The sequence below is a fragment of the Anser cygnoides genome, chromosome 11 (genome assembly GCF_040182565.1).
Source record: "Anser cygnoides isolate HZ-2024a breed goose chromosome 11, Taihu_goose_T2T_genome, whole genome shotgun sequence".
Taxonomy (NCBI): Eukaryota; Metazoa; Chordata; class Aves; order Anseriformes; family Anatidae; genus Anser; species Anser cygnoides.
The window spans coordinates 17,338,202-17,353,134 of record NC_089883.1 but is presented as its reverse complement, the minus strand read 5'-3'; the positions used below and the strand labels follow the sequence as shown (position 1 = coordinate 17,353,134).

General features: G+C 39.8%; 1 protein-coding gene across 3 annotated transcripts in view; it reads right to left on the bottom strand.

The window, feature by feature from the left end:
* The window catches only part of THSD4 (thrombospondin type 1 domain containing 4), a 299,851-nt gene that overhangs the window by 243,958 nt on the left and 40,960 nt on the right, over window positions 1–14,933 (bottom strand). For all 3 annotated transcript variants that reach the window (XM_013177461.3, XM_048060302.2, XM_048060303.2), the window contains exon 4: window positions 10,277–10,722. In XM_013177461.3, the coding sequence (XP_013032915.1) occupies window positions 10,277–10,722 (446 nt within the window). The remainder of the gene's footprint in view (window positions 1–10,276; window positions 10,723–14,933) is intronic.

Genomic DNA, 14,933 nt, shown 5'->3' with positions numbered 1-14,933 from the left:
ATAACTGCAGTGTACTGCTGAATACAAGTTTCATTCTGCTCAGGTGGTGCAGTAATTATGGTCTGGAATTTTCATTGGAACACCCTTCCTATGAAATGGAAGGTTAACTGCTTGTAGCTGGGAATATCACATTTCTTTCAACATACAAACTGCTGGAAACAAAGTGGAATACTCAATGTCTAATTATTAACATTTTTATTAGTGTTTATGCACTCATTTAAACCAGTATTGCCTAGATGGAAACTATTCTTAGCTCTGTCTGTTTTGCCTTAAAGCACCTTTCCTTCACACTTGGCAACATCCTTAAAAATTAGGAATGTAGTTTGTTGCAATGTAATTAAGAAGATTATAAAAATAGCTTGATGGTAATTAGCTTTTATATTTCTCAGGGTAGAAACTTCATAATCAGAATTGAACTAACCTTGTTGTCACTGTTAGATTTATGCTAATTCAAACCAGCTCTGATCTGCTGGTAGACGGAGGTAGGCGAAGCCCTGATGGCTCTTTGGGAGTTTTCAGTTGACTGCAGGACTTATACTTATCAATTCCTTCTCATGACCCACATTATTCACTCCTCCTCAAAACATGGTTTGGAAAGCTCCTCTTTATTGTTCTTTTTTTTTTTTTCCTCTTTTTTTTTTCCCATTTTTTTTTAATTCTTTAAAACAAACAAGCAAATCAAGCAATCAACCAACCATCATCACAACTCAGGTCAGAGCTGGGCTGCATTCTCATTTACTGCAACAAGGAAGAAAAAAGAATCAACAAGTAACAGTACCCCCTAAACCTTGTGTCTTATCCAGACCTAAGCTAGACTGACATTTTAAAGCTGGAGACTATGCATATCTAGGTATGCTAAAAACCAACAGACTCATCTTTCTTAATGTAACAATGGTTAAGAAGAGCATGAGTAGGATGTTGAGGATGTACTGCCACTGAAGTGAAGTTTAATAACTACAGCCAACATCTCCCAGGCAAACACTGAAAACCCAGTATGAGCAAGATCTGAGCTTTAAACAACTCTGACAAAGCTTTTCCTATGGAAAACCAGAGGGGAAAAATGCCACCAAGAACAGAGTTATCATCTAAAGGCAAATTATTGCTTTAGAGAAAATACATGTTGAAAAGCAAGTAACAGCACAAAGTGTTTCATGTCAGACCATAGCCAGTAGACATCTCTGATCTACTGTGTTTATCTCGAGGAGAGGCATAACAGCTGTTTACTGCCGATCCGGCAATCTTGTTAGGCATAATTCCCACATACACACACACCTCCCTGATAGTTCAGACAAATCTGTTTAGCACTTTGAAAAACAAAGTGATAAGCACCTTTAAACTTAAGCCAACCTAAATATATTCTTGATTTCAAAAACACATTTGCCTGGACAAGTACAAGAAACCAGTCTTTGAGCTGTTAGTGTAAGGACTGTAGCAAATATATGTTAAAATAAGTATTACTGGCTAGTATTCTTATCGGTCTCATTATTTGCAATTTATCTCATGTTAGGGACAAGTCAGCTGAGAATATCAAGAACTTTTACAGCACATTTTGAGCAACAAAAAGGGAATTTGTTGCAGTAGTTTTTCCTAACTGTAGCCCCACACATACATGTCCCTCAACAGGCAAATAAATGCATTATCATTGCCTCAGAGCTTACGAACTAAGAACAATGCTTTGAACCTCGAGTGTTCTTGAGGTTCACTAAGAATGAAGTACTTCCTGAGCTGGTGGGAGGGTTATTTATATTGATAGAAACCCTCTTTGAACCAAGGATACGTAACATCTTTAAAATACACAAGTAACATTACAGATTTCCTAGGCTTTTACCTGCTCTCTGAAGTGCTCTTCACAAAGCCACTCTCATACATATCTTTTTCATTCTTCCCGTTTTTTCATCACTTCATTTCTCCTTATACTTCTCCCATAGTTCTCCAAACAGAGGTTTCCTGGCTCACTTCCATCTGAAGCATAACTTGATTTCTTTCTCCTCTGATGTCAGACAAAGTAAGGAATGCATTTTACATGAGCTTTGCAGCAAATCCTTCAACTTATCTCTCTATCAGAATACTTCTCTTGTAAATGAAGAACTGCAAGGTTGAACATTAGCAAACATCTTATTGATGACACCACAAAAGACTTGTCCTACGGTTGAAATGATGTCTAAAACGAACCCAAAGAAACTGCTAACTCCCTCCCTTTCCAGTTACCAACTTTTTGCTCAGTTTTTCAGGGAACAACGTAATAATAATTTTCTTAGGATTTCTGCTCCCTAAGGCAATTCCCCTGAGCCACCAGTTTCACCAGGCCTGAGGAGGAAAAACTGCACACCAACCACAGGCTTTGTGGTGTTTCATTTTTCCAGATTTACTCATTCCTACTGAAAGGCAATATTCTGTAAACCATGACAGACAATTTCCTTGCCTGGATGCCCAGCCACAACCACCACCATTACGGAAAGCTACAGCAGCTCATCACAGAGCATTCAGATAGATGCAAAACAAACACTTGGCACCTTCTTTTAATTTTGTTGAGATTTTGGTCAAGATTTTTGGCTCAGCCATCTGCACCCACAGCCTGATGCTGCTTTGGGTGCCCAGAAACCAGGCATGCTTTGGGCTCCTCTTTCTTCTTCTCACTTGGGGATTAAGCATCTTCTTATAATCAGATCTCTGAACTGCTCCTACGACACAGCCATCAAGCCACAGCTAGCACCTACTCAGGCTGAGCTGAGTGCTCATCTATCATCAGAAACAGTTTCTATGGGCACGAGGAAAGTGAGAGTAAACAGACTTAAAAGAAAGCGTACAAATAAGACTTACAGTTTCTTTTTCCCAAACAATACTCCACATTATGAACCACTGCAAAATGTCTTTTACATTATTGATTTGTGCTTCTGATTGTACAATTCTTTTTCATTTTCTGTTTGTAAATGAAATATTCCAAAAGTATGTGTCTCTGATTCCCACTAGAAATTCAGTCCTAAAGGAGCTCAACCCCTTTAGAGCCTTATCAAAGCCTTACATTTCAGTTCCTACTACCCTGAGTGATTTTAAAAGTACTGTAGGCATGCTTAAATCAGTAGGTCAAATCCTCTTCACCTAAATCAGTTACATATATTCTAACTTCAATCTGCAGATAAGCATAGCAAGATTTAACCTAATATCTTGGAACACAGCAAAATATCTATCTAGGAGCACACATTACTATAACTGACAACTTTTAAAGGACACTACCCATTTGCATTCAGTTCAAGTATTTAATAAGTTAGAGTTGCATTGATCTTGTTTCTGAAGAAAAGTGACTTATTTGCTATTCCTATTAGCAGTCAAATTATTAAAATTTTGTTCCAACACATGAAATGTAATTAAACAAAAAATAAATGGAGACCAAGAAGTCTTTGCGGACATGAAACTTCAAGTTTAAATGGAGGGGAAAAAAAAAAAAAAAAAGAGATCCTAGTTACACAAGGTTCTGTTACAGGCCAAGTGTGGGTATATATATTTTTAAATGCACTTTATTATTTTTATTATTCCTAAAATAGTATCCTTAAAATTTTCAGATACTCCGTTTTTCCTTCATATGTGAAATCCATAACTGACCTACAACTGTCCTACTCAATCATTTGCATTCTAGCCCTCCTACTGCTTTCAATTTTCTTTCACGTTTTAAACGTTCTTAGACACACAGCTAATAAGGTTTATTTTAAGAAGACTGTCCACCCCACATTTTTGGCTGCCTTTTCTTAAGTCACAAAATAAACTGTCTTATCCTAGTTGGTACCTCATAGTACTTTTGCAGATTCTTTCACAGGTATCATTAAAAATGAGAATGACATACTGGTGCTGGGGAATGTATTTCCCTCTGCTCAGAAGGCGAAGCTCTCAACAATCAGGTTGATCCACATGAAAACCCACTGTGTATCACCTCTCAGTACTGTACCACAGCGCTGTGCAGTTTTGCATTCCAGATACTCACTTTTCACCAGCTCTAAATCAATCTGGAGAAAATCACTTCAACATGAATGAAAGAAGGGAGACCTTTGACTCTGTTTTATGTTACAAAACGCACGCCTATCTGCTCACTGACCTAGAAAATAGCCTTAAAGTGGTGAGCAGTTATCTTTGCCACATGTCTGGTCACAAGAGAGTTAAACCACCCCTGCTGAGAATAATACCACACATTAGAAAGTGGAGCCATCATCACCAAATTTGTTTGCCACATTATACCATATTATTCACACCTCATCAACATATTTCATTGCAATTAAATTGGTGCAGGCATTCCTTTTACTCTGATTTTCATTATCGAGGTAACTAAAACAATGTAACTAAGTAGTTTGGTTTACACCTCTTGTAACCACAGCATGATTTCTGGATATTCACTATCCTCCCACTCCCCCCAAAATCACAAAACCAAGTTGGTTTAATTTTGTGTAGGAGTCAAAAAAGGAAAAAAGGGATTTCAGAAATTGATGTTATACAATCTGTTTTTAAAGAGTTATCCTTAAATCCATTATGATTATAAAAACACGCGTTGTGTTTGAGTGTACTGTGTATGCATGTGAGTATTAAAACTGTTGTGAGTATATTTGACTGGGATGATTCTTCTGTCATTTCTGTATAGTATTATAGACAAAAATATTTTTCCTGATAGAATAATGAAAAACGTTGCTAGGTAAATTGTCTCTTGGGAGCAGGTCTCAACAGCTTGAATTAATACAAGACAGATACACACGGACCATCACAAATGATTTTTTCCATCCTCAGAGATCATGACTAATAGCCCTGCATAGCACAGAGGTAATTTATTAGTACACAAACTTCCCACCTTGGCTTTTGCATATCTCCCAGCAAGCGCTATGTAACCTCATCCGTATCATGTCAGGACTCCATAACTTGAACCCAGATCCTACGGTCTTCTTTTTCTATGACCAGAGTAATGCCTCTGATCACATGAAATTTTCATTGCAAGTCTACAGATTCTGCCCCTTAGCTTTGTCTTCAAGTTTTGACTGAATAACATCACCATTATCAATGCAAGTAAGCACATAACCCTGTAGAGATGTATCAAAACCGTGATGGGAGCTTTGTTGCATTTCTACCCCTTTCTGACCTCTCAGTAATTCACTGGAAAACTGCTACTGTCGCATGCCTGATGGTACACGAACAGCGTTCTCGCTTCCCCTCCTCTCCTCCAGCACCCCACTTCAGGAAAGCTTGAAATGTTCAGCAGTAGGAGTAAGAAAGTTTCAGGGCTGGCTTGCAATAATAATATCATGTTGGGTTTTCAGTTTTGGTAATACCACTCAAAGTATGCTCACAGTAGCATAATAAAAACTGATACTAATTAGGTAATAATAAGCGAGACCCAGAGCCTATTGTGTGGATTAATAACCAGATGAGAGGTGGGACAGCACGAAGTCAACCCGAGGTCACAACAGCTTCAGTTTGCTATTCGTTTTGCCAGGAAATTCCTCACAGGGAGCTCTTTATTGCCATTAGAAGCTGTTTGGAATTTTATTCAGAAGGAAAATAAACATCTTTCTCATATGGCTTTAAACCCCCCCCAAGTGCCACCAAAATGAATTCTTTGATTACTACTGTTGCTCTTAGATTTTTCTGGAAAATTTATCCTCAGAACAGGATCAAATCCTTCTCTGCCTTCCTCCTGCACACACATCAACCCCCAATAAGCTTTTATAACCGTAGTGGGTTTGGGCTAAAGTGCATCACGTTTTCTTTCTGTTAGGAAAATAACGAAAGGAGAGGTGGCTAAGTACTTGAGCTGGGGTTTCTAGTCCAAATAGGAAAACGACCTAACACCCACGCCAATAAATATAAAGCCTGAGAACCTGAGAAAATACTATGTTCTTGAAACTGAGGGTCAACTTTTGTCCACCTCCACCAATCGGAGCTGACTAGAACAGGTCACAAAAATTACACCAGAACATGCAGCTAACGATGCTTACATTGGTTAAGGAAATAACAACCAAATTATGCCTTCAGAGGTTAACTTTGGACCTGCCGACCAAATGACCCACATTTGCCTGGTCAAAGCATCCATGAAAGGAGCTTCCTTCATAAGGAAACTGCTTTGACATTAAACAATACGCTCTTCCTTTCCATTGCCCACAGACCTAGAAACGCAAGCTGGCCTACGCAGGGTACAAGGTAGCACAGCAGACTTTCACGTCAGCAGCTGGCAGCAGAATAAAGACCACAGAGCTACAGCCGTGTACAAACTTGATGATTTTTGGATTATATCCTCAGTGCAAATCTTTCCTCTCTATCCTCTTCCAAATACAAAAAGAGCTTTAGGGAAACCCTTTCCTTAATAACATATTTCTTTAAACATGCGCTATTTATCTAAACCTACTTATTTCATTATTCTGTTGATAAACCTAATATGAATGTCATTTTTTCTTTCTGCCAGTAAGAACCACATATGTTGGTGTTTAACCCAGCACAAAGCACCCTCAGCACTTATAGATGGACACAGGGGTTTTGCTTCTCTACCATGAAAATCCACTTGCAGAGAAAGTATAGGCGGCAGTTGCAAAGCATCCTAACAGCTGCTTGAGATAGCTAAAAAATGGAAAATAAGCAAGTCCAGCTGCCTCTTAATGCTCTGATCCAAGTATTTTTAATGCTGGTAAGTAGCTGACAATTCAAACTGCCCTTTGAGGGTCTGTGTGCATGATGGATGCTCTATGGGTGAGCCCCACACTAAAACAACGTGGAGCCAAGCACAGTCAGCAAGTGCATGTAGAGAAGAGAAACCAACAGTTCTCTCACCAAAAAAGAGACTTAGAAATGCAACATTTAAGAAGTACTAAAACCTAGTCCATGAATGATATTTCCTTTCAAGATGTGTTTTCGCTCTTAAACCATTTGTCATCCTTTGGCATGCCCTTATTACTTTTCCATAAGTGTCTCTCTTTAAAGATGCCTAAATACTTTCATATTTTTACACTATCTTCTCATTCTTGTTTTTTTCTCATTGTACAGTATGCTCCACACATTTTGTCCAGAAGAAGTACAAAACAAGGCTGTGCTAATGGGAACTCCACTCTTCAAAGCTGAGAAGAGCTCCCCTCCTTTGCCAGTGGATAACCCAGAGAACCATCAGCTTCTTTCTGTGTTTCCATCCTCATTCCAATGACTCTCATATTTTCTAACACATTTCAGTTATGCAAGAACTCCATTTACAGCACAACGATAACGAGGAGAACGCTTAAACTTTACATGCTTTACATGCTTCTAGGTAGGCTGTAGGTACCTCAAATCCGAGCTTCATGTGGAGCCGTGGTTTCTAAAGCCTAACTTAAACACACATGAACTAGCTTTCAAAAACTGAAAATGTGAATATCCTTCTTCACAGACAAGGTACTTTACAGTTTATGATACATAAATTATATGTTGAGTTTTGCTAAAGGAACTGAACAGTTCTTTGTCAGCTGCCTGGAAGTAGGCAGAGAACTTTTCCACTTGTTGCTAAATGATACAAATATATTTGGCTGCTCTGAAGGACTGCTGTTAAAATGTGTTTACCTTGGAAGCCATCCCATTTCATTTTACCACGCTGTCAAGTGTGAGCTTATCTCAGTCACAAACGTTCATCTCTCTTTTATTGTTTTATGAAAGTCTCCTAAAATTACAGCTTTCATATAGTCCAAGACAGCAAATAGAAATATCCCTGAAAGTTTTCCCTGACTGTATACACTGTGAAAACAGATTTTTTTTTCTAATAGCCTGATGTCATTTTCCATTATCAACCATTCAGTGAACATTTAACACTGTTCTACAGTAAGAAAATCCTATCTAAAGTAACTTACATTTCGAAATTCATTTTCCTTATCACCAACAGGACCAGCAATCTTCTTTGTAAAGAAGGTTTGTCCTCTGGACTTCGTAAATTAAGGGAAACTGCTAGGTTTGTCATTCCTACAATTTCATTTTCAAGTAACATTTCTGTTCTCATTCTGTTTTCATAGTCACCACCAAAGAATCTGAAAGTTATGCAATACTGCAGCCTTTAAAGCCACCAGGGACCCTCCTAATACAAGATGGAAATAACTTATTACGCAAATAAGATTAAAACACCGACCTTAAATCCACAGTCTTTTGCCAAGGGGCAGTGTAAGGGCAGTGGGGGTGGATATCTGGAGCGGTACAGAAGCTTGCATTGTGCTTAGGAAAGCACTGCAATTTTCAAAACCAAAGACCTCCATCATGCAGGAAAGTGGAGCCGTAACAGTCATTAAAATCATTTTAATATTTCGTATTGCAAGGCATTTACTAGGAAATAGCTTCACTTCTGCGAGTAGTCAAAATTATTTTCTGCTCATTGTCCTCTCATTTTCCGGCCGTAACTGCAGCAGTTGTTTCAAACCGTTGCAGTCTCTCCTGGCCTGCAGAGGCCACCAGAGCAGCAAGGCAGAGCCCAAAGGGAGGGAAGCCCAGCTGTGCCCGCAGCCTGGCAGGTCTGCTGCAGAGGCCAGGCCAGCTGGGATTTCCTTGGAGACAGAAAGTGCCAAGGGGCTGGAGCAAACAGGCTTTGAATGACTTTGTGCCGATGGTTCAAGGCCAAGCTTCCAACATTAGTAATAACTCAGCTATGTACTACAACCTGTATCTGTTACGCTGTGCAGCTCCGAACAGAAATGCATTATACTAAACGATTAAGTAGGAAAACAGAAGAAAGAAAATACGACTTTTTTCTCAATTTGGTCTCGTTAACACTGCTCACAGAAGTCCACCCCTGGCATTCTCCGAGTTCTTGTAAGATCACCTGTGCAATATTAAAGTTATTCACAGAACTTCGAGGCTATCCGCCTGCATGGCTTTGAAAGAAAGAGCAGTGATTAAAGGAAATGGCCAACACCTAGGATGATCAACATCTGAACATCTGGTCCCACTCTTTGAAATTTAAGTTTCACTGAGACAAACAGAAGGAAAACAGCTTAATTTCCAATTTCAAATATTCTTTTAGACAGAGAGAGTTTCTTGCAGGGGCCGAGGATGTCTTTATCACCAGAAATGAAGAGTCATGCTGTCTTAATTGCATCAGGCTAGAATATTGCCTCAAGGTAACATTGCTTTTTTTGGCTAGGGCCTGTAAGAGGTCTTTAAAAAGGAGAGGGAATTACGGTTGACTGCTTCACCTAAGAATCCTAAAGCAGCAGATAAGAAAGAGGTTTTGTATGCTTGTTTTTTTTTTGTTGTTGTTGTTGTTGTTTTTTTTAAAAAAAAAAGTACCACCACACACACACAAAAAAAAAATCACTCCACACATCTCCCAGAAGAGGGCTGAGAGGGAAAGAAGCAGAGAACTTCCACCTGCTTGAATACATAATCTGAGGAAAGACAGAATACAGAAGTTTCAGGAACACTCCCTCCCAGGGGATCTTCCATGCCTGTTCTCCTCAGTTTCCAAACTGGAAACACATCTGTTTTCTTTTCATACACATATATAAAAACCTGATAGTTTTAGCTGCAACAAATGGCAGACTGGTATCTAAGAAGAGAACAAAGCGTTTTTCCAGAAAGGAGAGATTGTTGAAATCAATTGTATCAGCACAGTTCCATCCAGCCTTAAAGACTGAACAGCAAAACTAAAAAGTTGATAGCAACAGGTAGATTGTTTAAAATATTTTATGTATTAAAACCCACTCCCCCTCCTCCCCCCCCCCCCCCCCCCCCCCTTTTTTTGTTGTTTCAAACAGGAAATTTTGCTAAAAGAGGTGGTAGAAAACAACAAAAGGAAACAGAAAGCCCAAAACAGAAGCTTTATGGGAAAAAAAAAAAAGGCAAAACAAAAACACAGTTTTGATTAGAAAAAGTGGACAGGTGGCCATTCTTCCCAAAATGTTTCACAAAAATTTTTTTCAATCAATTAAAATTAGAATGGATCTTGAAGTTTAGAATCTAATGATAAAGCTACTACTTAAGATTTTTATTATTACGAAGGAGATGGAAGCATCAAATAAGTAACAAAAAGGAAAAATATCTCAGTAAACCAAATTTTAAAGAGAAATAAAGTAAGCTGCTTAGCACAACTGTAGAATTATTATATATGCCCTTGGGTGTTATCATATCAGTAATCAACATAGATTGATTACTGCCTTTCACAGAAGATGGCAAACATTATAAAAGTCGGCCTTAATCTTTAATGACTTTTCCATAGGTATTAAAAAAATATTGACTCCACTCTGATATGCCAGTCTTCATATATGTCATTCATAGCAAGAATAAAACATGTGCATAGACACTGTACCTCTTTTCTGCCTTGGTGTTATGCCTCTGGGACTGAGAATGCCGGCTGCCTCTCAGAGCTCCCCTGCTCAGATGGCTGGTATTGTGGCCTCCTGAAGGAACAGAGGCCCGAAGGCCAGCCCAAAGCTGCTGCTCTTCATTCCTGTGAAGCGGCACAGACGTACGGATGGCAGAAACGACATGGCCAGGATAAGCAGTCAGTGAGTCCTCCCGATGGCGGGGATTCGGATGAGCAAGAGTTCTCTCCGAGGCCGGGTACTGCCGCCCTGGCCGTCGGTAGCCCCTTTCGCGGTAATATGCTGGGAGGCAGGGCCGCGTTTGCTCCATCACACCGCCACTGCAGCTCCTAGAGCAGGCAGACCAGGGGCCCCAACTTCCCCACATGCCTGGGATTCCTGCACTGCTATCTTCAGAGGCATCGCTTTGCTCTTCTATCCTCTGGGGAACCTGTAGACACAACAGATTGACTTAGGAACAAGAATTGACAGTGTAACATGAAGATAGTACTGATATCTTTTCTAAGCCATTCACTCCGCATCACATAATGGAACTGAACTACATAGGAAGTGACTTGTCTTATTCATTTCCTGACAGTGGCTGCCTCCTCTGTTAGTACAGTAGGTCTCCTACAGCCGTCATCCATTCAGATGAATGGATATGGTTTGGGACTAGCTGGATAGTATAGGTTTTCTTTAGTCCTCAGCAATGGAAAACATTGTGCAATGCAAAGCTTGGAGACTTTGCATTGAAAACGGTGTCAATATTAGCAAAAATCAGGAGGTAACGTCATCTTTGGTGACAACTTAGGTCAACAAATACTGACTGCTCTCTTCCACTCTGATGGCTGAACAATGGAAATTGCTACTGGCAAACTCAGGCTGCAAAAATATTTCAGGAACTCCCTTCTAATGTGGAACTTTTTAGGAAAGCAGTAACGTAAGAGGACAGGCTGACTGCCAACCAGGCAAAAATATTGCAATAGTTAACTCTTATACCACCACTTCCCTTCCACCCTCAATATTAATTCGTGCTCTTCCCAGAATACCTCAAGGAAAAGAACTACTTAAGATGACATGCCCAAACCCACATTCACAGAAATCCCTATCAAACTCAATAAGCAGAAAGACAAGACAAACTGTTGGTCTCAGGCATTCAGTGCTATTTAGCCCGTGCACACCATTCAGCAGCACATGGACAGGGAAACAAAGAAGAGCCCCCAAAAGAGGGCGTTTTGCTCTGGATACAGCTATGAAGGATAATGGACGAGAATCACAGAATCAGAGAATCATCTAGGTTGGAAGAGACCTCCAAGATCACCTAGTCCAACCTCTGACCTAACACTAACAAGTCCTCCACTAAACCATATCACTAAGTGCTACATCTAAAATGAGGGTGGAGCCAGGCTCTTCTCAGAGATATCCAGTGCCAGGACAAGAGGCAATGGGCACAAAATGGAACACGAAGGCTCCATCTGAACATCAGGAAACACTTCGCTGTGCAGTGGCTGAGCACTGGCAGAGGTCATCCAGAAAGGCTGCGGGGTCTCCTCTTTGGAGATCTCCAGAAGTTGCCTGGGCAGGGTCCTGGGCAAGGTGTTCTGGGTGGCGTGCTTGGGCAGGGGCTGGGCTGGATGGGCTCCTGAGCTCCCTGCTGACCTCCACCAGTCTATGATTAGGAATGGCACAGGCTGTTGCTGTAAGGAGAGTTAACCCTTCCAGCTGTGGTCAAGTATTTAAACAACCTGACTTTGATGTTGGCAATGTATCAGCACAGCCTACAACTTACAAGCACCCATCTCCCCGTGAACTTGTGCCCCGAGTTTCACACATTTCTGGAGCTAGATGTAGTCAGGATTTCTTTGTGTTTCACAGTGGGTAGTGTTTAACTTTCTCGCGCAGAAAATAAAGCCATTTTGCATTAAATGCACAGTTGTCGTCTCCCTTCTCCAGCTGGTTAAATCACTGGTTTTCAAAGCAGGCTTCCAATGCCTGATTCTCACAATTGTTAATATGAACAGCATTCTTTTAAATTAGCATCCTTTAAGCATTTACTTATACTCCAAATAACCTTTGATCAACAAGCACACATGCCTATCTTTTCAATTATGAGATAAGAAAGGCACTAATCACAACCACTTGCTTGCCATACCTGTACAGCCCCATTCAAGTGTCTGGCTACCTCAAAATGAGCTTTGGAGAAACAGCCATGTCCCTCTGCATGGCACTTCTCCCCACTTTAAAGGATGACCTTCTAAAACATAGCTTCCATTAATAATTTTGGCTCAAACATTATTGTATAGCACTAAAAGATTAACATCTACATAGTTTGCCTCTAGTCACAGATAACACGCGCAGTCACTAACTGAACTGCAAACCACCCATGCCAGTCAGCACACGTTACTGATCAGCTTGCTATTAACATGGCAGGCTTTGGTGGAATGCGGTTTGCAAACATGGGTTGAATATACCATTACAATATGAAAAGCCAAGCCAGCGTAGGGTTTGTGGTGCTGCTGTGTAATAGTCAGTTGTGGTCTACATAATCTGAAACATTTCCCCCCTCTGAGGTTGCTCTCGCTCTTTCATCACCAACCACAGAAAAAACTGCATTTAATTATAACTTCTGAATAATAAAAAGCATCTGCAATAGTGTGATGTGCTCCCCATTTCACTAGTGTTATTTGAAAACAGGAGCAGATGTCTCTGTATTTAATGTCTTTTTTTTTTTTTTTTCCTGTGGGCACCCTATTTGGCATCAACCTTTTAAATCCAATAGCCTGTACAATCTAATAACCACATAATGTCAAAATTATGAATAACATGAAACAAGGTCTTGGTTTCTGGCTGTTATATTTGCAGTCATATCCAATAACAGAACATCACTGGCTTACAATATGACCAACTAAATAAGCTGTTCTTCAGTTAGCTATTTTTTCAGTCAATATTCACAGTTCACACATACGTTATACATTAATGTAGCCCTACCACAGATACAAAATGATAACTCTTATATGGAGACACTCTTCTGGTCTGAGCCCAGTTTGCAGTCAAATTTACTTATTGTAAAACCAATAGTTCATTGGTTTCAGACAAGGCACATTTCATTTGTCTGGACTACATCATAATCATTTCTATGATGGTTCAGTGCACTTTTTTTTTTCTTTTGAAGCCAAAGGCATTTATATAGGCACCGACTAAAATCCATTAGTCTGAAAGCAAGTCAAATCAGCACTAAAATAAGAATTATTTCATTAATCAGAAATAGAAATTAATATAATAGCCACAAGTGTTGACCTGTTGCAGAGAGAACTTCCTGGCTACCATACTTCATTGCAACAAGAATTGTTCCGTATAAAATGATACTTCAAATGACTGAAGGCAATATAATGTCATTTCACGCCACTTAATCTTCACAGTAAAATAGTTCTAGACATAGCGCAAGAAAGTTTAATCTAGCTACTTAAATCAGAATGTAATAATCAAACTAACAAAAAATAACAACATAATGTCTTATATTGATATGCAAATATTTACTTTTAAGGTCTTAGAATCTTACTGCTAGGTTGTAGTAAAAATTCTAAGAAAGGGATTTTCAGTAGCAAAGTGGGTTATGTACTTTTTTTTAATTAAGGTCTCTATTTTTTAACTTTGAGAAAGATGGGGGCCAATAATGAATCTTTAGAGAACAATACAAGTGGTTAGTGGTAAAATCTACTCATTAAAACCTACTAAGACGACTAACTAAATTGAAGCTGTTTAGCTTATGGAACAGAAAACTTAGGGGGCAATAATTAGACTTACCAACAGTTTAAATTAAACAAACAAAACTATTCATCCTCTGCAGCAAGTTGTTCTCCACGTCTATAAACTTTATGACAAGGAACAGTGGATTTAAATTTTAGCAGAGGTGATCCAAACTAGTAGGAAGAAGTACTTAGCAGAAAAGGCAAATGAAGCATGAGGACTGAATACCTGAGGAGATTCTGGTACCACTGCCTTGCAGGCCAGTCTCAAACCTCTGTCGAGAACAACCAAGCTAGCACTGACCTTCCCTGGGGCAGAGCGGAGCACCTGGCCCACAGGACTCACAGGTCTCTGCCCACCCTTAGGTTCTATGATTTCCAAGTTACCTTGCAGCCAGCAATGAATTCGCGCAGTGCCCTACGATACAGCCACGAAATTACAGGTAGCTAAGGGAGACAGCAGAAGTATTCCAAAATACCTCCGAAACACCACAGACTGCAGGATTCCTGACTCTAAGTCTCCCCTCCCTTTAAAAATGACCCAAACAGCACAGTTTCTCAAGGGAAGAGTTTGAGCCCGCACAGGGGATAAGCGAAAAACATACTGAATTTTCCTTGCTGAGCTAAATCATGAAAGCAATTTCTTTAACAGAACAACACAGCCCACAAAAGAGAGATCAGCTAAGCCATTTCATCTACTTTCCCATAGTTCATGATTGATTGCTCCTTCAGGAGACAGAGTAATAGCCATTCCACCCAAGTACCATCAAAAAGATGTCTATCTACTGCAAGTTAATCAACCACCAAGGGGTTTATTCTATACATTCAATCTATTTTCACCCCATAATTATAGCCCTTTCTTTCCTGTGCATTCTTCAATTATTTGGCAGCACAAGGCTTGTACGTAGAAGCAGCA